At 49.4% G+C, this 27289-nt stretch overlaps 5 protein-coding genes across 17 annotated transcripts; 3 read left to right on the top strand and 2 right to left on the bottom strand.

Annotated features, from left to right (window-relative positions):
- Positions 1–555: 555 nt before the first annotated feature.
- On the bottom strand, positions 556–6622 carry LOC116730246 (fibrinogen C domain-containing protein 1-like). Of its 4 annotated transcripts, none has more exons than XM_032579304.1 (9): positions 6520–6622; positions 4054–4132; positions 3535–3650; positions 3099–3459; positions 2865–2997; positions 2652–2788; positions 2451–2547; positions 1432–1611; positions 556–1362 (listed from the first exon to the last, which is right to left on the bottom strand). In XM_032579304.1, exons 1-9 carry the CDS (start codon positions 6555–6557, stop codon positions 1103–1105), a joined length of 1401 nt encoding a protein of 466 aa, XP_032435195.1. In that variant the 5' UTR covers positions 6558–6622; the 3' UTR covers positions 556–1102. The 4 variants fall into 4 exon arrangements, with proteins under 4 accessions (XP_032435195.1, XP_032435196.1, XP_032435194.1 ...); XM_032579305.1 differs by lacking the exon at positions 6520–6622 and adding an exon at positions 5391–5923; XM_032579303.1 differs by lacking the exon at positions 6520–6622 and having other exon boundaries at positions 2865–3650.
- On the top strand, positions 6371–8823 carry gstt2 (glutathione S-transferase theta 2). 2 transcript variants are annotated; one of them, XM_032579321.1, is made up of 5 exons: positions 6371–6613; positions 6984–7071; positions 7182–7332; positions 8286–8462; positions 8532–8823. In XM_032579321.1, exons 1-5 carry the CDS (start codon positions 6490–6492, stop codon positions 8676–8678), a joined length of 687 nt encoding a protein of 228 aa, XP_032435212.1. In that variant the 5' UTR covers positions 6371–6489; the 3' UTR covers positions 8679–8823. The 2 variants fall into 2 exon arrangements, with proteins under 2 accessions (XP_032435212.1, XP_032435211.1); XM_032579320.1 differs by having other exon boundaries at positions 7182–7344.
- Positions 8824–9217: 394 nt separating this feature from the next.
- On the bottom strand, positions 9218–14956 carry chek2 (checkpoint kinase 2). Of its 2 annotated transcripts, XM_032579301.1 has the most exons (15): positions 14821–14956; positions 12137–12373; positions 11936–12060; positions 11701–11833; positions 11529–11619; positions 11203–11299; positions 11024–11077; positions 10892–10956; positions 10691–10790; positions 10543–10629; positions 10292–10455; positions 10111–10226; positions 9937–10022; positions 9443–9550; positions 9218–9365 (listed from the first exon to the last, which is right to left on the bottom strand). In XM_032579301.1, exons 2-15 carry the CDS (start codon positions 12363–12365, stop codon positions 9270–9272), a joined length of 1551 nt encoding a protein of 516 aa, XP_032435192.1. In that variant the 5' UTR covers positions 12366–12373; positions 14821–14956; the 3' UTR covers positions 9218–9269. The 2 variants fall into 2 exon arrangements, with proteins under 2 accessions (XP_032435192.1, XP_032435191.1); XM_032579300.1 differs by having other exon boundaries at positions 9218–9550.
- A 29-nt stretch (positions 14957–14985) lies between these two features.
- Positions 14986–20204, top strand: entr1 (endosome associated trafficking regulator 1). Of its 8 annotated transcripts, none has more exons than XM_032579310.1 (12): positions 14992–15177; positions 15296–15510; positions 16120–16202; positions 16298–16436; positions 16536–16609; positions 17714–17795; positions 17938–18011; positions 18078–18189; positions 18241–18324; positions 18829–18968; positions 19142–19299; positions 19420–19722. In XM_032579310.1, the coding sequence occupies exons 1-11, from the start codon at positions 15135–15137 to the stop codon at positions 19143–19145; spliced, it is 1050 nt and encodes a 349-aa protein (XP_032435201.1). In that variant the 5' UTR covers positions 14992–15134; the 3' UTR covers positions 19146–19299; positions 19420–19722. The 8 variants fall into 8 exon arrangements, with proteins under 8 accessions (XP_032435202.1, XP_032435205.1, XP_032435203.1 ...); XM_032579309.1 differs by lacking the exon at positions 19142–19299 and adding an exon at positions 19866–20204 and having other exon boundaries at positions 14996–15177; positions 18262–18324; XM_032579308.1 differs by lacking the exon at positions 19142–19299 and adding an exon at positions 19866–20204 and having other exon boundaries at positions 14996–15177.
- Positions 20205–24427: 4223 nt separating this feature from the next.
- On the top strand, positions 24428–25238 carry LOC116730253 (myosin light chain 1, cardiac muscle-like). Its single transcript, XM_032579322.1, has one exon. The coding sequence runs from the start codon at positions 24580–24582 to the stop codon at positions 25177–25179; it is 600 nt and encodes a 199-aa protein (XP_032435213.1). The 5' UTR covers positions 24428–24579; the 3' UTR covers positions 25180–25238.
- The last annotated feature ends 2051 nt before the right edge of the window (positions 25239–27289 follow it).

Genomic DNA, 27289 nt, shown 5'->3' with positions numbered 1-27289 from the left:
AGAGCAAAGAAGACACTAAACTATCTTTCCCTAACTTCACCCTGTCTGGCAGCATCCTCCAAGTTACTGGTGAGGTCAAATATTTGGGACATTACATCACCGCTGACCTGTCTGATGATAGAGACATTTACAGGCAGCGCTGGATGCAATATGTACAAATTAATATGCTCCTTCAGACATTCTCTATGTGCTCAGCATCTGTCAAGACTGCACACTTTAAAGCATACTGTACTCCGATGTACACTGCCCACCTGGTGGCGCTACAGAAAAAGCAGTATGCATAAATTTCAGGTCGCTTACAATGATGGCATGAGGATGCTGCTTTGGGTGCCCGATGGAGTAGTGCCAGTCAGATGTTGGTAAGTGCCAGTGTACCAACTTGTGCTGCTGTGCTTCGAAACATTAAGATCAGATGTATGTGTAGATTAACAGGCTCTGTAAACAGCATCACTTTGGCCAATCCTGTTCAAAGCTCAGGGAGGTTCTTCTCTCTCAGTGGAATCACTGGCACCTTAGTTTATATGGCAGCGGATTATTTTATTTTTATTGTTCTTGTTTTAGACACAAAACAATCATAAATAGGACTGATATATATATATATATATATATATATATATATATATATATATATATATAATTTATAATGATGTATTATGTTATGTTTACTATGTTTATCATGTTCATTGTTTGAATGGAGCAAACTGAAAACAGGGCTGAATAACTGAACCTACTCTGCGTTGAGGTCCAATGGCTCTCAGGTGGTTTGGTGGATCTGAGGTGAAAATCTGACAGAACTTATAGGACTCAAATGGATCAGAGCTAAAATGAAGCTAAATACGATGAAATATTAACGTTTTCTGACCATTGGTCTGCATATTAAAGTTCTGGAGATGTTTGGTGGTTCTTATTTTCATGTCAGAATTTCTCTTCTATATTTGTTATCTCAGTCAGACCGGTTCAGTCCAGGACGGTTTAATAAATCCCATAGTCACTCATCAATATGACACAGAGTTGATCATCAAATAGCACACAGAGGCTCAGGAATGGATCAGAACAATTTATTAAAGAGGGAAGGTTCTCTGGTCCAGGTTCTGGGCCCGGTTCAGGACTCTGGTCTTCTGGGTCGTATCTTCATCTCAGTGAACCGCAGCGAGTACTGCCAGCCGGTCCAGCTGGACCATTCCACACCGTCAGCGTAGGAGGCGTGGCCTCCTCTCAGGTACTGTCCATTCAGGTTGGAGGTATGGCAGTTCCGGTACCACCACGCCCCCTGGTAGTATGCCGCACAGTTGTTCTCAGATTGGTCCTGGTCCCGGTCTTTAGTGGTGAACCGCATCCCCGAGTGTTTCAGGAGAGAGTCTCCTGTAGGAGGCAGAAGGTCAGGACTGTTTGGTACACTGTGGTACTGGGTTGTACTGTGTGGTCCAGTACCTGCCGTTCCAGAGTAGCCGTCTACGGTCAGTGGGTACCCGTCCTCCTCCGGGTTCACCGAGTCTCGACCGACAGAGAAATCCGAGTAGCGAGCGAACGCCGTGGCGTTATCAAAGTCAGCCATGTCGATACGCAACTCGTAGCCTCCTGACCTGGTGAGGGTATAGATCCTGTGTAGGCCTGAAACGGGCAGAGTGAGAGTTAGCATGCTAAGTGGGAAAGTTAGCATGCTAAGAGTGAGAGTTAGCGTGCTAAGTGGGAAAGTTAGCATGCTAAGAGTGAGAGTTAGCATGCTAAGTGGGAAAGTTAGCATGCTAAGAGTGAGAGTTAGCATGCTAAGTGGAAAAGTTAGCATGCTAAGAGTGAGAGTTAGCGTGCTAAGTGGGAAAGTTAGCATGCTAAGAGTGAGAGTTAGCATGCTAAGTGGAAAAGTTAGCATGCTAAGAGTGAGAGTTAGCATGCTAAGTGGAAAAGTTAGCATGCTAAGAGTGAGAGTTAGCGTGCTAAGTGGGAAAGTTAGCATGCTAAGAGTGAGAGTTAGCGTGCTAAGTGGGAAAGTTAGCATGCTAAGAGTGAGAGTTAGCGTGCCAAAGTGTCTCATTCAGACGTCCATGTTCATGTTTCTGCAGCTAGCCGACGGTTCTATCTTAACATTAGAGTCATCTTTAAAGATGACTCTAATGTTAATAAACCAAAAGTAAATTATAAAGGACTCAAAATGTAATTTTTGATAGAGACTATTTTTAAGATTACATTTTTGAACTGCCTTTTTTTCAAATTTCTAGTTTTGCAAATATCCATTTTTTCCATAAATCTATCAGCTGAGGTGTTGGAGAGGTGAAGCTCCACGAGACAAATCAGAGCCGTTAGGCTGTTAATCTGGAGATGAGCATCAATACAGGGCCCTTCGGCTGAAAAATGTAGTCTTAAAAAAGTCTCTTAAAAGACGCTCTGACGGCTCCGATTGGTCCGTCAGAGCGTCTCCGTGCTCTGATTGGTCCAGGTGAAGCCGGGCCCACCCAGCCAGTGCTCCCCGGTGGTCGTCCCGAAGCCGTCCCTGTAGGCCTCCCAGCCTCTGAAGAAGTTCATGGAACCGTCCTCCCTCCTCTGGATCACCTGCGAGACGCACAGGGACATTAGAGGACAGTAGCGTCCCGCCATGTGGAGACAGGTGGACCTGTCCCCCCTATGGCCAGCGGGGGGCACCGCTGTGTTTGTACCGTCCAGCCTCCGCCGTCTGTGCTCAGGTCGCAGTAGACCATGAAACCCTCAGGGTCGTGGGTTGGGAACACAGAATAGACTCCATCCACGGAGACGCCGGACGCCAGGACGTCGCTGCAGTCTCTGGGCTGGACGGCTGCGGAGACAGGTTGCCATGGAAACAATCAGAGCCCCGTTAACAGCCGCTGTTGCTCGAGTTACCCGAGTCTCACCTGTCTGGGCAATGTTGCGGCTTAGCTCGCTCTTCAGCCTCCCTAGGCTCTCCGTCTCCCTCTTCAGGCCGAGCAGAGAATCGCTGCAGCTCTCAGCTAGCTTCAGGATGCCGGAGTGGTTGTCAGACAGCACCTGGACAGGTGGACAGACCCGATTGGTTAACGCCCCACTGGTCCGGCCTGATGAGCCGAAGCTGTGCTGGCTGATGATGTCACAGCCAGGTGTGACTCTACCTGGATGATGCGGCTCTGCTCGTTCTGCAGGCGGTCCATGCGCTGGTCCAGAGCACCTTGGCCCCTCTTCAGCGACTCGGCCTCCAGCCTCAGGTTGTGGGTGTGGCCTGAGAGCGCCTTCAGGTCGTCCCCCAGCTTCTGGACGGCCCCCCCGTTCCTGTGGTCGTCTGCGTTGCGATTGGTCAGCGCGTGCAGCAGCGAGCCGTGCAGCGCCTCCAGCCGCAGGAAGTCCTGGCTCAGGTCCGGACAGGCGGGGTCCAGGAAGACGCTGACCGGCTCGCCATCCGCCACGCGGGAGATGGTCACCAGGGCGCCTGACTCTGAAGAGCCAGCAGAGATGGCTGGCGTGGAGGCCCCGCCCCTGTTGCCATGACAACGGCAGGTGAAGGTGCAGCCGGAGACACAGACGAGCGAGCAGAGAAGACAGGTGCGTTACCTGCTGAAGATGGGCAGAGGAAGCTGGTGGAGATGGAGGACCGTCACTGTTGCCGTGACGACGGCCGCCATGGCGAACAGCACGGCGACCGACCATAAGAGGAAGGTGCAGCACCTCTGAACACACACACACACACACAGAACCGGGACTTGGGTTCATGGAACCTCAGAGTCCAGTGGACTCTAAAAGTATCCCCACCCCTGCTGGAAGGTCTGGACCGGAGCGGACCGGACCGGACTGGAGCCGGACTGGTTGGCTTGGGCCAACCGGCTGGTCGGGTCCGGTCAGGTCCGGGCGTTTCCTCCCATATTGATGTAATTGTTTTTTTGAAATCGCGTTCTGTCTCTTTAAGCCGGTTTGAGCTGAAACTGGGTCAAAGCTTCAGCCAGCAGGGGTGTGAATACTTTCCCCAGCGTGTTGCTCAGAGGCTCGCCAGCAGATCAGCGACTCTGACAGCTGCTGCAGATTAGCCACACCCTGATCTGACGGATTAAGTGCAGATTAACACGACCTACTGACCTTTGACCTGCGGGGCCTCCTGCCGTCCAGCTCTGAGCTGCTGTTGTTCATCACGGTCCAGTCGTCGCTCAGCATCATCCTGGCAAACACGCCTGGATTATTTAAAGGGCCAGTATGTGTTTTCCAGGCACATATTGCTGCCCCTTTAATGCACGGGGTGAGAGGTCAGAGGTCACATGTCTTCATCTCTTCTGGTTCTCCACATGCCAACAAATCAGTAATAGATACTGTTGCCATGGAGGCTGTTGCTGTATTGCTCAGTGTCGTCAAGATGAATTGAAAAGCAAACATCACAGAAATGAAGGATATGACCTTTGACCTCTGTAAGCTCCAGTATTCAGGAATTGATTTTGTTGCGAGCTGCAGACACTTTGGAACGATAATTGATGATAAGCTAATCGCTAATATGAAAGCGGGTTTGGAATCACTGTTCTAGTTTTTTATTGAATCTGCTTTAACTTTTCTACGATTTGGAAACTTGAAAAACTTTCAAAATAAAAACCTCCAGAACAAAACAATGGCTTTTCCTGAGGTTGCTCCTTTAAACTCTGGGCCTGGAGCTCCCCCTGCTGGCCGGAGGCTCCCTGACTTCTAATTCTGTTTCCTGTGTTTATATAAATTTGTTTGTTTTCAACTATGTTTATTTATTTTATGATGCTTTGAATGTTTGAAATGCCTGAGCTGACCTCTGACCTCTGACTTGCTGCAGGGGCTCCAGCAAGACGTTCAGAACCAGAGACTAGACCAAACCAACACGGAGCAGCAGAACTGATGCATGCTGGGTAATGCGCTCCATGTGGAAAGTAGAACTTCAGAAATACGATCACCAGGTCTATAAACGCCCCCAGCGCCGGCCGCCCCGGGCGTCCGCCGATGCGCCTCCGGTTCTGGTCACATGGAGGTTCTGAGCCTCTGCTGCTGGACCAGAACCAGCTGAAGGCCCGCATCTAGGCCAGTAGAACCTGGGGAAGTCCAGCTGTCTCTGAGACCAACAGAACCTCCATCTGCGGTTCTGACCCGGTTCTGGCTCGGTTAGCCTCTTGGGAGGTTCTGCTACGTTCTAATCTAATCAAATTTGAGCCTTCAACCCGATTCAGGCCGAGTCTAGGTGAGGAGCTGCCAGAACCTCCCTATCCGAGGTCTGGCCCGGTTCAAGGTCCGAACTGCAGAACCAAACCAAAGTTTGGATCGGTTGGTCTCCAGGTCGCTCTATTAGAACCGGTCTGGACCCGCAGCAGAACTTCTGACACAAACCCGTCAAGGTCGGTCTGGGAGTGGATCAGAACCGGACCCAGTCTCCTGCCAGCTACACCCCCTACCCCCAACCAATCACTGACCTGCCAGGCTTCAGGGTCCAGTAGAACCAGTAGAACTCCTCAGAACTTGATGCTGGTTCTGTTCAGCTCAGAGAATCTGCTCTGCTAATCCCATCAGCACCGAGGATTTATCCTCCAGCTGGACGCCACTGAGCATGCTCAGTAGGGTGGCACCTGGGAGGGCCTAGTTTTTGTTCCAGGTCCGGCTCCAGGTCCAGATCCAGGTTTGTGGTTCTGCTGGTTTTACTCTTTGGTTCGTTTCTTAAGTTTTAACTCCTGGACTAAAGGACTCTATGGCAAGCTGTTTAACATAAAATCAGGTGAACCATAATGATGTTCCAAAACTTGCAACTGATTTCTGAATAGACGCGTTAGTTAATTGACCAGCTGAGATATAGATTTCATTTAAAAGAAAATATAAAGAAAATTGGAGATATCTCAGTTTTTATTTTGACTGGTCATAATTCTAATTAAAGCTACCTTAATGTACTTTTAGATGGGAGATATTTCAGACTGAACAGATTGTGCCTCCAGCAGCACTTTGAGCTTTTTCGGTTTAAATGTTTGTCTCTTGGCAGAGCAGAAAAAGGAAACAGTTTGCAGATTTCTGCAGTAAGTTAATGCCACCCTCTTTCTACGTACATTCAGTTATCTTCTGAATATTTAATGCAGGCAGCTGTTTGGGCAGCCCCAGTCAGAGGCCCTTATGCACAGTTTATTTATCCAGATATCTGAAACTGTAGTTTTGATCAGTCATAATTAAGCTCCAGATATCTTGAATTATAATTACCGATGTGTGACTCTTTAGGTGACGAATCATTTCAGAAATATTCAATCGCGTTTTGAAGATTTCTGGATTTATTTTTTTCTCTAGACAGAATTAAACATCACAAATCTGAAATTATCTTTCAGGACAGATAGAAAGTGTTTGTGTCAAAACTGACACTGAGGCTGATTTTATTTTAAATCGCCCTGCCGTAGACGCCTGTGCGGTTCGCCTCGCTGCCAGCAGGGGGAGCAGAGGAGCCGCTGACAGACGGGGGACCGCAGAGGGAGAGCAACTGCATTCACCGTCAGTTTGAGACTTTTTCACCCAGTTAACAGAAAACACCTGGTCTCCATGGCAACGGGACGCGTGGTGGAGGTTTACCTGGACCTGCTGTCGCAGCCTTGCAGAGCCGTCCACATCCTGCTGACCCGCACCAAGATCCCGCACCGGGTCCACAGCGTGGCTCTGCGGAAAGGTGTGCAGTTACCAGTCTAACCAGTTAACAGGTTAACGAGTTACCAGTCCAATTAAGTAGTCAGCAGGTTAACTGACCAGTTCATTGAGCCGCTGATCCGGTCCACTCATTGAAGAACTGAACCGTTCCTGCTCTGGACTTTGATCCTTTGAACTCTGACCTAGTTTCTCCAAACTCCGTGTAAATTCTGATCGTTTAAAGGTTTATTTATGATCCTGAGGACCGGAAGAAATATAGGCAAAGTTTAACACCTGGACCCGGTTCGGAGGAGTCAGCTCCTGGGTTCGGCTCATGAAACGACCCGGTGATGGTTAGACTGTCAGAGTTTTGGACAGTAAGGTAGTTTCATCTGAATGCTTGATGCTTGCAGGGGAACACAGAACCTCGGAGTTCTCCAAGCTGAACCCCATGCAGAAGGTACCGGTGCTGGTGGACGGCGGCTTCGTCCTCACGGAGAGGTGCACTTTCACCTGCATGACCTTTGACCTCTAACATGCTAACAGGCTTGCAGAGTCTGAGGTGGAGCTCTGGGGTTTCTGTTCATCTCTCACCTGTCGGCCTGCTGCAGTGACGCCATCCTGAAGTACCTGGCCACCACGTTCGACATCCCTGAACACTGGTATCCATGGCAACCGGAGCGACGCGCACGCGTGGACGAGTACACGGCTTGGCACCATAGCAACACCAGACCGCACGCTGCCAAGGTGTTCATACTGGAGGTAAACCTGAAGGAATCTCTGGAATAAAGAGGAACAATCTAGAGTTATAGATCTAGAGTTATAGGTCTAGAGTTATAGAGCTAATGTTATAGGTCTAGAGTTATAGATCTGGAGTTATAGATCTAGAGTTATAGAGCTAATGTTATAGGTCTAGAGTTATAGGTCTAGAGTTATAGATCTAGATCAGTGGTTCTTAACCTTTTTTGAGGTACCGAACCCATCAGTTTCATATGCGCATTCACCAAACCCTTCTTTAGTGATAAATACATTTTTTTTTCCAAATTCAAGACATAGGTACAGTATATGTTTTCATGCTGGTGCACAAAATGAGCCGTGCATGAACGTCACTTTGCTCAAAGAACAAAACCATGAACTCACAGCAAGTTACAGTGTTACTTTATTCTGGCCCGCAAAAAATATTTTGGCCCCATAAAAGAATTTCAGCCCCCAAAATATTTTTTTACTATTTTACTAATTAAAAATAAATTTGGATTTTTTTCAAAGAATAAAATTTTCTTTAATAACTTAATTTTTCTTATTTTAAATTTTATTTGTTTTTTGTCGTTTTGAATCCACAAAATACTTTTTTGGGGCCAGAATAAAGTATTGCACAAATTACATACCTGCAAATCAGTGAGACTCCTGCTGCTGTCTTTGGGAGACCAGTTCAGAGAGGCGTGGCTTCAGAGAGGCGTGGCTTCACCTTGGCAGGTGCATCTTCAGAGCAAAGTCTGTTCATTTTCTTTTTTTTTTGCTCGACATATTTAGTATGGATTAAAATATTAAGAAAGAAACCACGCGACGTACAACTACGACAGCCGCTGATACTTTGAAAAGCCTTGCTGCTGAAATGTTAAATTGATTGATTGATTACAAACACACACACACTGACACTTCCTGGAAACACACCCCACCCCTGTGACTCCACCCCTCCCTTGTGGCTCCGCCCCCAGGTTCTGCTCCCTGCTCAGCTCGGCGGCCCGGTGGACCAGCGCCGCTTGGACCAGGCCCTGTCGGACCTGGACGTCACGCTGGAGCGGCTGGAGTCCATGTTCCTGCGGCGCCAGCCGTTCCTCTGCGGCGATGACATCACCGTGGCCGACCTGCTCGCCGTCTGCGAGCTCATGCAGGTGAGCTGGTGAATGGTGAGAAGGGGCGGGGCTCGGCCGGTTCTGAGCGCGCTCACTGTGTGTCTGCAGCCTCTGGGAAGTGGGCGGGACATCCTGAAGGACCGCCCCCAGCTGCGGCGCTGGAGGAGCCGCGTCCAATCAGCCGTCGGCGAGTCGTTCGATGACGCTCACGCCGTGCTGTTCGCCGTCAGAGACCGCCGCCGCGCCAGGCTGTGACATCACCAAGGGGGTGGAGCCTCTTCATTAGGACCAGAGCACAGTGGACACTGATTGGCCGACCTAATGATGTCATGTGACAGACCGTGCCTGCCTGGCCCGGTTCTGACCCGGTTCTGATGAATAAAGATGATTATTTTCTCCATCTGTGGTTCTGATTCTTCACCTGAAACTGCAGTGGCGTTCTGAATGGACCCAGTCCTGACCCGGTTCTGATGAACAAAGATTATTATTTCTGACTGGACCTGGTTCTGACCGGACCCGATTCCAATAACTAGTTTCTTTGATAATTTTAAGGTTTGAATAGAAATAATTTAGATTAGATTATAAATAAACTGGATTAAATGTTTTAGTCTCTGGTTCTGAGGACCGGACCGGACCGGAACAGACCGATCCTCAGAACCAGATCCAATCAGTTCAGACTGATTGGATCTGAACTGTGGTTCGCCGTCAGAACCACAGTTCTGACAGTTCTGTGGTTCTGGTTCTGATCTTGGTTTTCTTCAATGATTTTATGTTTTAAATAAAAACACTGCAGATGGTTTTTTATGGTTCCGTTTATTGCTCTGGAACCGGACCGGTTCTACAGCACTAGAACTTCCTCTTTGCAGGATGAAGATGCTCCTCTTCCTCCTCTCCTCTTCCTCGTTTCCGATTTAAACTTCCTGCTGAGGATGAATCCGCTTCCTGCGGGGGGAGGAGCCGGGCTGCCGTAAGGAGCAGGGCTTCGCGTGGCATGAAGGTGTGTGGTCATGTGTGGTTACCGTGGAAACAGCAGCAGATAGAGCATCATCTTCATCAGCAGCAGCAGCATCTCCTCTTCCTCCTGCCGGCTTCATGAGCCTGTGAGCCGTCTGCTGCATCGGCTGGTCCTGAAGCACAGGAGAGCCGCTGACTACACCTCCCATCATGCCCTGCTCCAGACTACACCTCCCATCATGCCCTGCTCCAGACTACACCTCCCATCATGCCCTGCTCCAGACTACACCTCCCATGATGAAAGGAGGAATTAGGAGCTTTTGGTTTTGACTAGAAGTGACTCGCGGTTCTACAGATATTCACTACAGGAAGAAGTTTCTATGTTTCTACTTTATTTAATTTAGATTTAACCAGCATAAAACAAAATATTTAAACATTGCATACAAATAACATCCACAAAAACGACCAACAAACATTTTAACACATCAATACATTAAAAAAAAACATATCCTCTCCCATCACAGTATGTGTGGTGATAAAGTGGCTGCAGTTCTCCTACCTGCAGCCAGGGGTGCTGCAGAGCCTCATCCACAGTCATCCTCAGCGTGGGGTCGACCTCCAGCAGCTTCCTCACCATGTCTTTGGCTGAAACACCAGTGACCGTCTCAGCGTCAGCTCCCGGGCAGCCTCGCCCTGACGGGAAACTGCACCCTCCCCCGGTTACCGTGGTTACCTTGATTGGAGACGTGCCTCCACTTGGACGGGATCATGGTGAATTCCCCGCGGATGATCTGCTCCGTCACCGAACGCTCGCCGAACCTCTCGTGGAACGGCGTGTAGCCGCTGAGGCTGCCAGGGACACAGAGTTAGACCGGGGACACGGCCGGCACGGCGGCGAGGGGGGCGGAGCCTACCAGACAAACAGAAGCACACCCAGGCTCCAGGCGTCCACCGCCAGCCCGTAACCGGTGCTGGAGGCGTGAGTGAAGACCTCAGGGGCCAGGTAGGACGGAGTCCCACACAGCGTCCGCATCAGGGCCGCCTCCTCCAGGATCCTGGATTGGTTGAAATCCGTCACCTTCACAAGGGGGCGGAGCCACCGGAGGGCTGGGTCACAGGAGGGCAAAGAGGACGCCCTCTAGCAGGACGAGGAAGGTGGACTCACCTTGATGAGACATTCGTCCTCACTTGAGGACAGGAGGATGTTCTCTGGCTTCAGATCTCTGTGGATGATCCCGTTCCTGTGGAGATACTACACACACAAAGAGTTATCTGGCAGTGTTGGTTACCATGGCAACAGCAGTAGGCCTCACCTGCACGGCACAGAGCATTTGATAGAAGTAAAGCTTGGCCACGCCTTCATCGAGCTGCTGCTGAGACTTCACTCTGTGGAAGAGCTCACCGCCCTCCATGCTGGGGGCGGAGCCAGACATAAGGGGCGGAGTTACAGATAATGGGGCAGGACCAGATATAAGAGGGCGGGGCACAGTAACCAAGGCTCTGGTGGGACTCACAGCTCCAGGACGATGTAGTAGCTGTCCTCCGTCTGGTAGAAGTCCTCCGTCTTTATGAGACACGGCTGCAGGAGACAGACGTCTGTCAGGACAGATGAGACATGACTCTTCTTCTTCGTTGGTTTTACTCACATGATCGACCCTCTGCAGGATCTCAATCTCCGTCTCTGCGTTCCGTTTCGCTGTCTGTGATTGGACAATAAAGCAAATGGGTAACACGTTCACCACAATCTTCGTGCCGCCATGTTTGTAGTCCTGAGGCGAGCAGAGACAGGAAGGAGACCTGAGAGCGAATCACATCGCAGACCCACCCCCTCAGACTGGAAGTTCTTCTTGTTGATGATCTTAACGGCAAACTTCCTGCAGGTGGAGCGTTCGAAGGCCAGCCGCACCTCGCCGCAGACGCCCCTGGAACACAGCGGGGGGTTAACGGACCCGGCTAATGCTGCAGAACCGGTTAGGGCCTCCAGAACCTTCAGCTTCTCATGAACCCGGATTCACACTGGAGTTTTCAACCCATCTTCCAAAACCCAACAGAATGTGAAACAGCAAGAAGTTGAGCAGAGATCAGGTCAGAGACAGGAAGTGGAGCTCCGGATGGAGCCAGAGACAGGAAGTGGAGCTCTAGCAGACTCACGTTCCGATCTGGCGGGTCAGAACGTATTTGTCCTGCAGAGCTCTGGGCAAACTGGACTGATAGTCGGACATCAGGTCGATGAAGACGAACACTGCAGTGTACAGAGGACACGCGGTCAGTCAGACTGAGGCAGGAAGACCAGGTGAATGGTCATATGACTCAGGTGCATCACCTCTGTTGCGCTGCTCAGCCAGAGAAAGGACGGCGTTATTCGTTAGAGGCAGCTTCTTGTTCTGGCCGACCTTCACCCCGTCCACAAACGTCCCGTTGTTACTGTAGTCCTCTACGAAGACCTCCGAGCCTTCCTGGGGACAGAGGGGGGACAAGTGAGGACAAGTGAGACTAAACCAGTCGCAGGAAAGACATGTTTCCTGCTGAACCACCGGAACCAGCGGCCCAGTTCCCACCCTGTAGATCCTGAAGTGCTTCTTGCTGTAGATCCTGAACCTCTTGGACTTCCTGTCCTGCGGGTCGTCCAGGACGTAGTCGCAGGCGGCGTCCCGTCCGAACAGGTACCGGTCCTCCACGCAGTCTGGAAGCACAGAGAGGTGGGTGAGTTCTGGCTCTGGCCCGGTTCCGGCCCAGCGGAGGAGAGGACAGTGGGTCACCGTGGCTCCGGAAACCCGGGGCCATGGGGAGCAGGCGGCCCCAGGGCTGAAGCTCCGCCTCCTCCGGGACAGACGGCAGCGTGACGGGAAGCGTGTCCACGCTGCTCAGCGTCCCAGAGCCGCTGGACGACTGGCTGGCCGAGGCAGGACCGCTGGACGAACCGGACCCCTGCTGGGACGGGGGTCGGTTTTGGGACGGCTCCCCCTCAGCTGAGCTCTCTGCAGACATTCTGACGCCTGCAGAACAAAACAGTTCTTTAAAGACTTCCTGAAATAAACATTGAAGGATTGAAGTCTTTGTCTAAACAGGATGGACAGCAGATGGACACTCCATGGTGGATTCTGGTCAGGAAGGTGATTTCTGGATCAACCATCAAACAATCCTCCATTTCTAGCCAATTAACTAATGTTCAATGATTCATTGAATGAATGTTGCTTTGTGGTCAAATTCTCCATCCATCCGTCTTCTTCCGCTTATCCGGGGTCGGGTCGCGGGGGTAGCAGCTTCAAAAGGGAGGCCCAGACTTCCCTCCCCGGTCACTTGTTCCAGCTCTTCCGGGGAATCCTGAGGCGTTCCCAGGCCAGCCGAGATACATAGTCCCTCCAGCGTGTCCTGGGTCTTCCCCGGGGCCTCCTCCCGGTGGGACGTGCCCGGAACACCTCACCAGGGAAGCGTCCAGGAGGCATCCTGACCAGATACCCCTCAACTGGCTCCTCTCGATGTGAAGGAGCAGCGGCTCTACTCTGAGTCCCTCCCGGATGACTGAGCTTCTCACCCTATCTCTAAGGGAGAGCCCAGCCACCCTACGGAGAAAACCCATTTCGGCCGCTTGTATCCGCGATCTCGTTCTTTCGGTCATGACCCAAAGTTCATGACCATAGATGAGGGTGGGAACGTAGATCAACTGGAAAATCGAGAGCTTCGCTTTTTGGCTCAGCTCTCTCTTCACCACAACGGACCGGTACAACGCCCACTTGACGGCAGACGCTGCGCCAATCTGCCTGTCGATCTCCCGCTCCCTTCTTCCCTCATTCGTGAACAAGATCCCGAGATACTTGAACTCCTCCACTTGGGGCAGGACACCCCCCCTGACCCAGAGAAAGCACTCTACCCTTTTCCGGCTCAAGACCATGGCCTCGGATTTGGAGGCACTGATCCCCATCCCGGCCGCTTCACACTCGGCTGCGAACCGCTCCAGTGAGAGCTGCAGATCATGACCTCATGAAGCCAGAAGGACCACATCATCTGCAGAGATGAGATCCTAAGGCCACCAAATCGGATCCCCTCAACACGTTGGCTGGTCTAGAGATTCTGTCCATGAAAGTGATGAACAGAATCGGTGACAAAGGGCAGCCCTGGCGGAGTCCAACTCTCACCGGAAACGAGCCCGACTTACTGCCGGCAATGTGGACCAGACTCTGACACCGGTCATACAGGGACCTGACAGCCCGTATCAAAGGGCCCGGTTCCCCATACTCCCGGAGAACCCCCCACAGGGCTCCCCGAGGGACACGGTCAAACGCCTTCTCCAAGTCCACAAAACACATGTAGACTGGTTGGGCAAAGTCCCAGAACCCTCCAGGACTTTGCCGAGGGTGTAGAGCTGGTCCAGTGTTCCATGACCAGAACCAGAACCACACTGCTCTTCCTGAATCCGAGGTTCGACTATCCAACGGACCCTCCTCTCCAGGACCCTTGAATAGACCTGGCCAGGGAGGCTTAAGAGTGTGACCCCTCTATAATTGGAGCACACCCTCCGGTCCCCCTTTTTGAACAGGGGGACCACCACCCCAGTCTGCCAATCCAGGGGAACTGCCCCCGATGTCCATGCAATATTGCAGAGCCAACACAATCCTACAACAGTCCCGAGTAGAGGTCAGCAGCACACCATTCCCACTATAAACAGTGTTGGTGCCGTACTGGTTCCCCCCCCGAGACGCCGGATGGTGGACCAGAATTATAATTTGGACCAGAATGTACTGTAGGCCTATCAGAGGGAAAATGTACATGAATCAACATTGATTTCTTAGCTTTCAATCAATGTAAAGTTAACCCAAATGTGCATGTAGATCCACATTCAGATGGTTGAATCAACATTAATATGGTGTCAGTTATGGTTGAAACGTTCATTCAACATGTAAGTAATTTCAATGTCAGGTTTCAACGTGGATTCAGTGTTTCTGCCTAACATTACTTAGGCAGAACAATGCCAAAGTAACAGTTGCTTAGGGTTAGCAACTGGAATAATAGTATACATTCAGAAAGTATAGTATAGTTTTATTAATTATCATATTTTAGAAAATCTATCTATCCATGACGTTCCCACCAGAAGGATGGAAGAATCTAGCATCCTGCTGAAGATACTCTCAGCACCGAGTCCCATTTAGAAACTGTTTGATTTTACTGTGGTTCGGTTATCAGTTACCAGAACCGCCACATATATCAGGTCCACATGCATGATGCGTCTGTCTTGGGTTCGGCGACAGGTGTACCTTACTCGGTCCACGAGGGACCAGAACCTTTCAGAATATCGGTCCCAGCAACCGCAGCAGCACATCAATAAGACCACCTTATTTTAGAGGATTTTCTAAGGGAGTTCGGAATGGGTGAAACTCTGAAGCTAGCCGTCTGACCGGTATCGGAACCAGAAATAACAGGAGCAAAATACAGGAGCCGCACTCACCTCTTGAGTTGGGCTCTAGTTCGGGTCCAGTTCTCCAGGGAATATCTGCAGCTCCACAACTACCAATGCATGTGCAGGAGGCTCACCGGAACAACCTGCTTCCTTGGTTTTCCCCCCTCTTCACGTCACGTGACTGTTACAGCCAATAGGAAGCTGAAACTGCGGTCACGTGGAAACTACGGTCGACGCGGACGTGTTTTCCCGATTCTGGTCGGGTTCTTTTGAGACCATCTGATCGTTAAAATGATCCATAAGAGATCGATAAGCGAGAGGTGACAGCCGAGCCGAGCCGAGCCGAGCCGAGCCGGTTCGTCATGTCCGGACAGAGGGGCGGGAAATCCCTGATCATCACTGACGGTGAGTCCTGCGGTTCGGTCCGGAACAGTCCGACTGCCTGGTTCTGGTTCTGATCAAAACCAGAGCTGATCTATGTTTGGATCAGAACCGATTCCGTTTCAGCTTCTCCTCTCTGCAGATGAGGAAGAGGAGGTCCAGGATGGGCTGAACCCGTTCTCCTTCAAAGAGTTTCTGCGCTGGAAGAACCAGGACCAGAACCAGGACCAGAACCAGAACCAGGACCAGGACCAGGACCAGAACCAGGACCAGGACCAGGACCAGGACCAGAACCAGGACCAGGACCAGGACCAGGACCAGAACCAGGACCAGGACCAGGACCAGACACACAGAAAGGTATGGACCAGCAGAACCTGGACCTGATGATGGAAATGTTCTATCAGCTTTACTATTATTATTATTATTATTATTATTATTATTATTATTATTATTATGCATTTTGATTCATTGTTGAAATTAAAAGCAAGGTTTGTGATGTTTGATGCTTTTAAACTGATAAAATGAGATTGATGATAGAATCGGTTTGTTTTATTAGAATCCAACAGTTTTATATCAATGAGGGAAAAGTTATGAAAAACGTTTTGGGAAATAAATGTAGGAAAATTCCTGAAAAAGGAGCAGAAGTGAGTCTGTGGTTCAGTGAGACGAGTCCTGATATGATCAGATATCATTTGTTTATGAATCATTTTATAAATATTTTATGTGTGGCTGAATAATTTTCTGTAACTCTGAACCTTCAGTTTTTATGGCGGATTCATTGATTAATGCCTCAGGGTCAGGTACGGCGACCTTTGACCCAGATTTGGGTTGGGGTCAGCTTTAGCTCACACCTGGAGGAAACACCTGCATGACGCTGACTGAGCAGATCCAGTGAAGCTCTGTGTGTCTGCTGCCACCTGCTGGCCATCGCCGCCACTGCAGCTGTTATATTCTCTGTCCAATCAGGAGGAGGCTTTGGGGCGGAGCTTCCTCTGCGCTAGCGAGGAGGAAGAGGATGCAGATGAAGACGATGGAGGAGAGGAGACAAGGTGGGTTTTTCCCTCTCAGGGTCAAAGGTCGGTTCTTTTCTCTTTTTTTACCCCTCCAGGGGCCTTTTGTGGCTCTAGTATCCCTTATATGACAGCAGGCTGACAGGAAACGAGGGAAGACATGCGGCAAATATCGCCGGGTCCGGGAATCGAACCCGTGACGGCCGTGTCGAGGACTCAAGGCCTCCAAACGTGGGTCGCGCTAACCGCTACGCCACCACGACACGCCCAAAGGTCGGTTCTGACTCCTGGACCAGGTGTTCTGTTTATCTGTGCTACCCGTAAATCCGTCCTACCTTGTGGTGATGCGCACATGGATGCTTCGTCACATAGGGTCACCCTACCCTAACCCACTGTGGAACCTGTGGAAGTTTGGTTTCATGTGTTTTATTTCAGCGCAGATTACGGTAAGTTTTATTTCATTTATTTTATTCCTGGTTTTCATTAAGCTGCTGAATTACTTCATGGTTTTACTTTACATGACAGCAGCTTGTAAATATATTTAGAAATGGTTTTAGTTTGCCGTCTGCAAAGTCGTAGACAAGTTATTGTTCATCAGGACAAAGTACGTTGTTTTTTGAGCTATTTTGTCCTTATGCTTTAAAATATTTTAGTTTAATTACACTCTTTTTTATGATTAAACTTTGCTAAACAGAAGTTAGCGATAATAAGTGGGACTGAAGCTGTAATAGCTGTGTAATATTAGTGTATATGAATCATATCCTATCATTTCAGTGACCTGCTCAGTTCAGTGACACATTGTGGCTGCATTTAATAAAGTCTGTCATACAGCAGATTAATGTGCATAAAAGAGTCACACTGATCTGTATTAGTCTTTCATTTAATTCCAATAAAAACCTGTTTACGGTTTTATTCTTACTAACCTCTGTATCTAAATATTTTAACAGGTAGGATATTCTAGTAAAGGATTAGTGCAAACATCTACAGCTTTTCATTTTAAACAGGTAGATATTCAGATGAAGGAAGTCATCTTCTTGTGGTTTCGTCATGGATAGAAATTGTTCTGATGCTAAGCTAACCATAACTGCTAAGCTTCCACTTCAGTCACTCTAATATTGTTATCCGATATATTTAACATTAACAACCTGCTATAGTTTTCTGATTGTAAACATGACGGTAGCAGCTTTGGACGGGTAGCACAGACAGATAGACTTAGCCATCTATCCGTGCTACTGTAGGAAAATCTGATGAGGTAGCACAGATTGTCAGAACACCGTCAGTCTGGGGTAACGAACCCGGCTGTACCAAGGAGAACCCATTTCCGGTACCAGTCTCTCTCCTCCAGAACCTCCAGAACCTCTCAGGGTTTTCCTGGTTTCTTCTGGACTCCGCTCACCTGAGGCGGGCCGAGTTCTGGAGCTTCTGGTTCCAGAATGGACCCAGTAGAACCTGAGATGGTTCTGAAGGCTCTGGCCTGGTGCAGCTGCTAGGGAGAGATGACCTGGCTCACTTGTGGGTTTCCATGGTAACAGCTGACTCCTGTCCTCCAGGTACTCCTCCAACCCTGAAGGAGGAGACGAGATGTCCCTCGGCCAATCGGACGCCAGCAGGGGGCGGAGCCTGATCCAACAGGTAGGAAGCACAGGTAGACACCTGGAGCCACTTCGGGAACCAGAATCAAAATCAGAACCGGGTCCATCTCTACAGAAACACCAAAATACTTAAGTATTTTTAGTAACTACACTAAAAGATTTGAGTTCTGGTTCTGGTCCAGATGAGGGAGGAGAACTCGGCGTTGAGGCGGAGCGTCAGGGAGCTGCAGAGGAGAGCCGACCTCCACCAGTCCAGGTGAGCGTCAACCGACCAATCACAGCGTGGCATGGCGGCCTGTTTACCCAGCATGCCTTGCTGCAGGGCGAGGCGGCTCTCTGAGGAGCTGCAGCAGAGGAAGCGCCAGGAGGAGCAGGAGGCGCAGGACCTGGAGAGCATGGTGCAGTCAGTGGAGCAGAACCTGCAGCTGATGAAGGTGAGGAGGAGGAGGAGGAGGAGGAAGATTGGTTCACACCTGGACTGACAGGTGTGTGTGTGTGTGTTTCAGAGGCGAGCAGCGAAGGCTGAGAGCAGCGTTTCCAGACTGAAGGCGGAGCTTCAGCAGCTGCAGGTAAACCTGGATCCAGGTGTGTGTTGGTTCTTACCAACACACACTACACACATACTCACACACACACAAGCTCTAGACAGGAAGCCCAAATGGAGCCTCTAGACCAGTGGAGCCCAAAGTGGGTCCTTTGGCCCGGCATCCTGCATGTTTTATTCCCTCCCTGGTACCAACAACCTTCTCAGCAGGTCCATGTTCTTCTTAGGCCTCTAATGATCCATCATTGGATCCAGGTGTGTTAAACCAGGGAGAGACTAGAACATGCAGGATGGCGGCCCTCAGGGGCCACTTTGGGTCCCTCTGATCAAGAGGGTTGAGGAACAACTGGGGGCTCGTCCAGGATCTTTCTGTTATACCGGGAACGGTTCCTCCAGAGGAACTGCTGAAGAGTTCCTCACTGATCTAACTGGCCAAAGGTGCTGACCCGTTCAGGTTCAACCAGTAGAACTTGGACAGAACCGCCTGATCCAGCCTGACAGCAGTGTGTGTGTGTGTGTGTGTGTGTAGGTGGAGGCAGATGCTCTGCGATCAGAAAACAACCGTCTGAAGGCTGCTGAATCTGAGGTCGTCATGACGATGAGACAAAACGCTCAGGTGGCGGCCGAGTACCTGAGCAAGTCAGCAAGCCACGCCCACTCCTCCGTCAGGTCAGTATCTGCAGGACACTGAGCGGGCGGAGCCAGCGGGGCTCAATTTGAGTCGTGTTTAATCAAAACAATCGTCTGCCACACTTAAAGTACACTGAGCATGTGCACCATGTTGGGGTTAGGGGTCACTAGCAATAATCATTCTAATTGATCATAACACTTCCTGGTCCCAGATGACCTGAAGGGACGTTCTTCCTCTGCCACTCTGAGCTGCTCTCTAGCTCCCCCTCTGGAAGCTTCTGGAGTGACAAGTCCAAGTTCCAGATGCTCTCAGCCTGTCCAGATGTTCAGGTCCCAGAGGCTGGAGCTGAGCCGCCATTGGCTGCTTCAGGTCATGTGACCACAGCACCTCAGTGGTTTTCTGGAGCTCACTCTCTAATGCAGTTTCTCCACTTTCCACCAGTTGGAGCCGAGCTCTTCACTAACCTTTCACCTTTCTGTGTGTCTGCAGGCAGCTGATGGAGGAAGCAGAGACTCTCCGTTTGGTCTCTCAGCTCCTGCAGTCCATCGATAAGATCTCCAGTGTTCAGCCTGAACACCTGCAGGACACCTGAGGGTGCAGTTGCCATGGAAACGGTGGAGTTGGCACCCTGAGGTTTTACTTTAAGAAGAGAGGAAAGATGGAGGAGGTTCAGCTTCAGATTTGTCCTCCTGGACTCCAAGTTTTTACTGTTGTTGTTTTGATTTTTGTGAGATGATGATGAAGATGAAGATCTGGAGGTTTCAGCGCTGAGCTCTCCTCCTCCTCCTCCTCCTCCTCCTCCTCCTCCTCCTCCTCCTCCTCCTCCTCCTCCTCCTCCTCCTCCAGGTTCTGAGTAAAATGACCAGATTTGAGAAAATGATTGATTTATTTTATTTTTCGTTACAAAGGTTTGGTTTGAACTCTGACCTCTGCTAAAGGTTTGACCTCGACTTTGATGTAAACCTGCAGGATCAATAACTGTTCCTCCTCTAATAAATTCTCCTTTAATAAATACAAACCTGAAGAATCTCAGTAAAGTGGAGAGACGCTGATTTGTTCCAGAAAGTAAAATCTAGACCCGACCAACCAGGAACTGATCCTTAGCCAATCAGGACGCTCCGTGTCCTTAGCCAATCAGGACGCTCCATGTTCTCAGCACAAAAATATTTGAAAATAAAAGCCTGTGCTGTCCATGTTGGTGAAACTCGGCGCCGCCCTCGACAAGAACAAAGACGATCTGGACCAGGCTGGAGAACTGGTTCAGGAGATTAACCTGGTTTAAATTAAACCAGTTCAGATTAATCTGGCTGGTTAATGAAATTCCTGGAAGCAGAAAATAATCTGAATTATCAGAAATAAAAACATTAATATCTAAAACGAGTTTCACTGAAAGGGTTACTGAGCAAAGCGGATCTATAACAGATCTATAGCCATAAGACTGAGCAACACGTTGCGTTAGCGGTCAGACTGCAGCAACACGTTGCGTTAGCGGTCAGACTGCAGCAACATGTTGCGTTAGCCACCAGACTGCGTTGCGTTAGCCACCAGACTGCGTTGAGTTAGCCACCAGACTGCGTTGCGTTAGCCACCAGACTGCTTTGCGTTAGCCACCAGACTGCGTTGCGTTAGCCACCAGATTGCGTTGCGTTAGCCACCAGACTGCGTTGAGTTAGCCACCAGATTGCTTTGCGTTAGCCACCAGATTGCTTTGCGTTAGCCACCAGATTGCTTTGCGTTAGCCACCAGATTGCGTTGCGTTAGCCACCAGACTGCGTTGCGTTAGCCACCAGATTGCTTTGCGTTAGCCACCAGACTGCGTTGCGTTAGCCACCAGACTGCTTTGCGTTAGCCACCAGACTGCGTTGCGTTAGCCACCAGATTGCGTTGCGTTAGCCACCAGACTGCGTTGAGTTAGCCACCAGATTGCTTTGCGTTAGCCACCAGATTGCTTTGCGTTAGCCACCAGACTGCGTTGCGTTAGCCACCAGATTGCTTTGCGTTAGCCACCAGATTGCTTTGCGTTAGCCACCAGATTGCTTTGCGTTAGCCACCAGATTGCTTTGCGTTAGCCACCAGATTGCGTTGCGTTAGCCACCAGACTGCGTTGCGTTAGCCACCAGATTGCTTTGCGTTAGCCACCAGACTGCGTTGCGTTAGCCACCAGACTGCTTTGCGTTAGCCACCAGACTGCGTTGCGTTAGCCACCAGATTGCGTTGCGTTAGCCACCAGACTGCGTTGAGTTAGCCACCAGATTGCTTTGCGTTAGCCACCAGATTGCTTTGCGTTAGCCACCAGACTGCGTTGCGTTAGCCACCAGATTGCTTTGCGTTAGCCACCAGATTGCTTTGCGTTAGCCACCAGATTGCTTTGCGTTAGCCACCAGATTGCTTTGCGTTAGCCACCAGACTGCGTTGCGTTAGCCGCTCCACTCCCCAGAGTTTCAGGAATCCTGATCATGAACTGAATTGGTTTGAAGTGGTTTTGAATGGAGCGTCCAGCAGTTCGTCCTCCATTGCTGTTAATTAATGTCTCCTGTGCGTCAGATTCACAGGCGTACCAGAAACACAACACAAAGGTTCCGGCTCCAGACTTTAGTTTGTAAAAACAGAAACTGTGTCCATATTTTTTCAAATCTATGAACCTGATTAATAATCAATTAGTTCCAGTCCTACTTTGGTGAAATAAGCTGAGCTGAATTTTCCAGGACAAGACGACCCGGTTCTGTCTGAATTCACTTCATTCAGTCATCTGAACACTCAATAGGAAAAACACATGAACAATAAAATCAGACTGCAGTTTGTTATTTCATTACTTTGGTTGAATTTTGATAAACTGCCTTGTTAAGCCTTAAATCAAAACTGCTGCATTGCTTTGATAGACTTAAGCTTTTTTTTGTTAAGGTAGCAAATATCTAATCATATTTCTCTTTCTAACTCTTATGTTAATGAGAAGAGTTTGAAACGGGAGCAGCTGAGCGCTACAACTAGCCGACGGCTCAGTGTGTGGGAGCCGGGAGCAGAGACAGAAAAACAGAAATGTCTGATTTGATTTCTTACCATCTTCAACATAGAGCCTCTAAAACCACACACACAAAAAATCTGGATATTTTTCTATAAAAACTCTGGTGCTTTGAGCGTTAAGTTGAAGTTCTGATTCTTCCCAGATCCTCATTATTTCTACCTACTTATAGATTCTCAGCCATCCAGGACGGAAAAACCACAAAAGATTTAAACATAAAGCAACTTAGCAAGTTAGAACTTAAATAATACAAAACTTGTATTGAGAGCCACTGCAATAAATCAATATTTATTAGGAATTTTATCAAGTGGAGTAACTCATTAACACTTTTTATTTTTAGCCTTAAATTTTCAGAAAGGTGTAGCAGAGATGATATCAGTGCCACTGAACCAAACTCATATCTAAACATTTAAATCTTCATTTGACTTTTATGGGTCTCAATAGTTTGTTTACTGAGAAAAACACGTCTGAGTTTCTTCACTCAGTCAGTTTTGGTCCTGCAGCTTCAACACATTCAAAACTTTTTAAACACATTTTACATTTCTGACCCCAAAATGAGTCTTAAAAGACTCCCAGTTTATGGCCCCAGTAAGGAGGCGGGGCTTAGTCCCTGGCTGACATCATGGTTTCTATGGAAACCAGAGAGAGGCTGGAAAAGGGCTGTGCCCGCACACACACACACACACACACACACACACACACACACACTGCTCTACTGTCCATTGAGCCGCTGCTGGCCGGGTCTCATACTCAGAACCAAAACTGAGCCTGTAGAACCAGGCAGGTTAATAGACCAGAACCAGAACCAGAACCAGGGGTTCAGACAGAACTTCAAGCTTTCATTCTCTGCAGTGTCTTTTGTTTCAGAGACACAGAGGACAGACAGAGGCCCGGTCCTCAGCTGCAGGTCCTGCTCAGCTCCTTATCTCTGCTGGAATGTTGATCGTCTCTGAGGGACGAAGATAAAGAGACACAAATAGATCCTGGAGGACGGACAGAGACTGAAGGACAGCTGGACAGGACAGCTGGACAGAGACTGAAGGACAGAGACTGAAGGACAGAGACTGAAGGACAGCTGGACAGAGACATGTCCACACCCTGACGTCAACGCTTCAGTCCATCAAACTGGTTCCAGTTCCTTGTCATCACCAGTTCTGTTTCCACAGAACCAGAACCATCGATCTGGATCAGGCTCAACGGACCCGATCGGAAAGTTGCAGCACTGGGTTGGGTAAAGATCTCCAGTGGAACCGGTGGAACGGATCCTGATGGACGTCTGGGTGTCAGATGGTGGAGAAGAACCAAAGCTCTGCTGTGATTGGTTGGGACAGGGCGGGGGGCGGGGCCTGGGTTCTGGTTCTGATCCAGTCAATCACATTAGTAGGTCAGAGTGGCAGCAGACTGGTTTCATCCCAGTTTGTTCCTGGACCAGAACTCTCCAAGTCTGCTGGTGGAGTCCAGCCGGGTTCTGGGCCCGGCCCGATCCGCTTTACTGAGGTTCTGCTGATGATACTCAGGTTTATCTATAATCCAGGTTAATCCAGCCTGTTAGTAGATTACAGACATTAAAACCTGGATGGCTCCAAACTTCCTGCTGTAAATCCTGACCTGACTGTTTCTGGACCAGAACCTCTGAACAGAACCTGATCAGTGGATCACTGATCTGATCAGGTAAAGAAACTCTGAGTTATTTTAACCAGGATGTCATTTAAATCTCAGATTAAACCGATTTCCTTCCTTCAGAAATGATCAACATCCTGTCCAGCAGTGGAGCTGATAATCTATAATCTATAATCTGTAATCTAATCCATGATGATGATCCTTCATAATAAAGTTAAAATCCTTCATCTGATCCAAAAGCTGCAGCAGAAACTAAAAGCAGAGATCAGATTCCCTGATAATCCAGATTAGAATCTCACAGAGAAACCCTCAATAATCAGATCCTGATCGGTTCTGGTCGGTCCAGAGGTTCCAGCAGAACCATCTGGTACCACAGTGCAGGTTCTGCCTCTTACAGCTGTCCGGGGTCGTGCTGAGCCGTTTCTGTAGTCACGATGCTACAGGACGGACCGGACCGTTACTTTAACCGAAGCGCCACCTGGTCTGCGTTCTGATTGGCTGATTCCTTCCTGGAGGCGGGGCATCACTGGCATGATGCTGCCATCACCTGATCCTTCTCTCTTTGTGTTTTCTCCAACCTCCAGTCCGCCAAACAGAGGGCTGCTGGTACGGAGCCTGGTTCTGGTTCTGGCTCTGGTTCTGGTTCCTTCCTTTTAAAGGGGAGTTTTCCCTGGGCACTGTCGCCCCCTGCTGGTCCGCAGTGACTTTGCTGCTTTTCCTTAGAAATAAGGAAGCACCGGACTGGACTGGACTGGACCGGACCGGTAAAGAGAGCTGAGCGGAGTGTTGCTGCAGCCTGAATCTGTTTATCTGACCCAGTGGGTCCTGCTGGCGGTTCTGGTTTATCTGGTTCTGGTTTATCTGGTTCTGGTTTATCTCCTGCTGCTATTTCAGTTTTCTTCCATGTTTGGTCCTCGGCGCTCTCTCTCTCTCTCTCTCTCCTCTCTCGCTCGCCCATCTGCAGCGGCTATAAGCCGCCCGCGGCGCCTCGCCTCCATCTGCGGCGAAGCATGGCTCCAAAGAAGGTGGAGGCCAAGAAAGCGGAGGTGAAGAAGGTGGAGGCCAAGAAGGAGGAGGCGGCGCCCCCGGCCAAGGCCCCGGAGCCGGAGCCGGAGCCCCGGGCCCCGGAGGTGGACCTGCGCAGCGTGGTGGTGGAGTTCAGCCCGGACCAGGTGGAGGAGTTCCGGGACGCCTTCTCCCTGTTCGACGAGACGCCGGGCGGCGAGATGAAGATCAGCTACGCCCAGTGCGGCGACGTGCTGCGGGCGCTGGGGCACAACCCGACCAACGACGAGGTTCTGAAGCTGCTGGGCCGGCCCAAAGCCGAGGAGATGCACGCCTCGCTGCTGGACTTCCAGGCCTTCCTGCCCATGCTGCAGCACGTGGCGCGCGCCAAGGAGCAGGGCAACATGGAGGACTTCGTGGAGGGGCTGCGCGTCTTCGACAAGGAGGGCAACGGCACCGTGATGGGGGCGGAGCTCCGCCACGTCCTGGCCACGCTGGGGGAGCGCATGACGGAGGACGAGGTGGACCGGCTCATGGCGGGCCAGGAGGACGCCAACGGACACGTCAACTACACCGAGTTCGTCAAGCACATCCTGGCCGGGTAGCAACAAGTGGGGGAGGGGAGGGGGCGGCGCTCCGCCTTAATAAAACACCTACAGCTCTGGCTCTGTGTGCTTTCTGTCTCCAGAGTTCTGGTTCCGGTCCATTTATGGTTGTTTTGTCCCTCAGACTTCCGGTCTCTGTTGCTCCATTAGTGGCTGGCTGGTTCCATCAGAACCGGTCCGGTCCAGTTCAGTGGGTCGGTACAAAGTCCAGGTATGCAGAATAATCTAACCTCATGGAGTTGGGAGCCGCAGCTACAGGGGCCCCGGCTGGGAGCCGCAGCTACAGGGGCCCCGGCTGGGAGCTGCAGCTACAGGGGCCCAGGCTGGGAGCCGCAGCTACAGGGGCCCAGGCTGGGAGCCGCAGCTACAGGGGCCCCGGCTGGGAGCTGCAGCTTTAGCAGCGGCGTGGAGTTTCTGCCACACATGGACCCCAGGAGACCCAGTGGGTCTGACATGAGAAACTTCACCATCTAATTCAGTTCATTAAAATAACTTGTATAAGATTTTCTTCAGTCATTAGTCTCAAGATGTCAGTTTTAAATTGTTTTCTGTTTTAGTTTAACACCAAACTGACAAAGACTCGGAGACACGAGCAGCTGCAGTGAACGGCCCTCAGGGGCCTCCTATCTAAACTACACAAGTCGGAAAGTCTGAAAATCAACGTGGCGTCAAAGTTTGTGTAAATATATGAAACTTTAGTGAATAATATCAAACTAGAGTCAAAACTCACAGAAATCCACTGAAATTTGACAACATTCAGTTATTCAGACCAGGAAGCTTCAAACTCGATGTTTTTATGATTTGAATATTTTAGTGTTTAAACCATGAAACTGAACCACATTTATCCTCAGACAATAACCTGACACAAAATAAAGAAAATAAAAATAAAGGATGTGTGTAACCTGGATAGTAAAAACATAAAAGATGTATAAGATAACAAATAGCAAGGATAAGTTCATTTATTATATCCTTTTGTTTCAAGTAACATCGCAAAGTTCATATAAAGTTAATAAAAATATGTTTGCATTGTTTAAAATAAGTTATCTTTACTTTGTGGGGAATTGCCAGTGAAAATTGTATTTTCCTACGGGAGTACGGTCTGTGAAGGTAACACAGGTGTGAAGAGAAAGAAAAAACAGCGAAGAAGAAGAGAGGAGAGAGTTGGTTGAGCGAGAGAGGTGATAGCGGAGGAGGAGCAGTTAGCTGGTTTCAGAGTAAGTAAGCTGTAGTGATGGTGAGATGAAGCCTCATGAGGCATTGAACCACTTGAGCCAACTGGTTCAGAAAGGGTTCATTTCTTGAGGCTTCATGTGCACACGAAACCACCTACTGGCCAGGTGTATAATCACAGCCAGCTGTATCTTAACACATGTGATGCATTGAATTTTTGTCTATTATGGCTCTTGGGAATGACGTCACAAAAGGTGTAGGACGAAATCATTTGTCTACATAAATTATGTATACACATATGTGTATAATAAAATATTGTTTGAATGTATCCTCTGTGTGTAATTATTCCCAAAATAGTAGTGTCATGTGATATGGCATGTTGTGTAATAATGTTTTTCTGTGACTCTAGAAAAATGGCCTGGGCTTAATCAGGCAGAGGACAGTGAAAGTGCTTGTGGAACTAGGGAGGGGGTAGTGAATAGGCTAATGCTTGTGTAACTTGGATGATTTCATGCATTTTTATTAAGAAACAACAATTTCTCCACAGTTTTTGGTTTCAAACGGTTTCTCTTTTTTGACACTACATGGATGAGGTGTTATTATTGTACCCCAACTCCTTGGAGCACAATAAACACCTCACCTTTACAGAAAATAAGAAACAGTGAAAAATACAGTTCCTCATAAGCAAACCTAATGCATCTGCAAATGTTCAGTTCACCTTACCTTGTTAGGGCTTATCAAATCAAAATGTTCCCACATAGGGGAAATCCTCCTCTTTCTCGCCGGCTCCATCCTACTCCTATCCTGTCCTCGCGCTCCTAAATCTCCTATCTATCTCTCTCCTAAACTCTCCAAACACCAAACTAACTGTCTCAAACTAAATAACCACTATCCAAACTCTGCTATCCAAACTATCAAAACTCTATCCACTCTCTCAACT

Source organism: Xiphophorus hellerii, chromosome 12 (assembly GCF_003331165.1).
Source record: "Xiphophorus hellerii strain 12219 chromosome 12, Xiphophorus_hellerii-4.1, whole genome shotgun sequence".
NCBI lineage: Eukaryota > Metazoa > Chordata > Actinopteri > Cyprinodontiformes > Poeciliidae > Xiphophorus > Xiphophorus hellerii.
The sequence above is the reverse complement of the archived record's forward strand: the minus strand, read 5'-3'. Positions and strand labels throughout refer to the sequence as shown.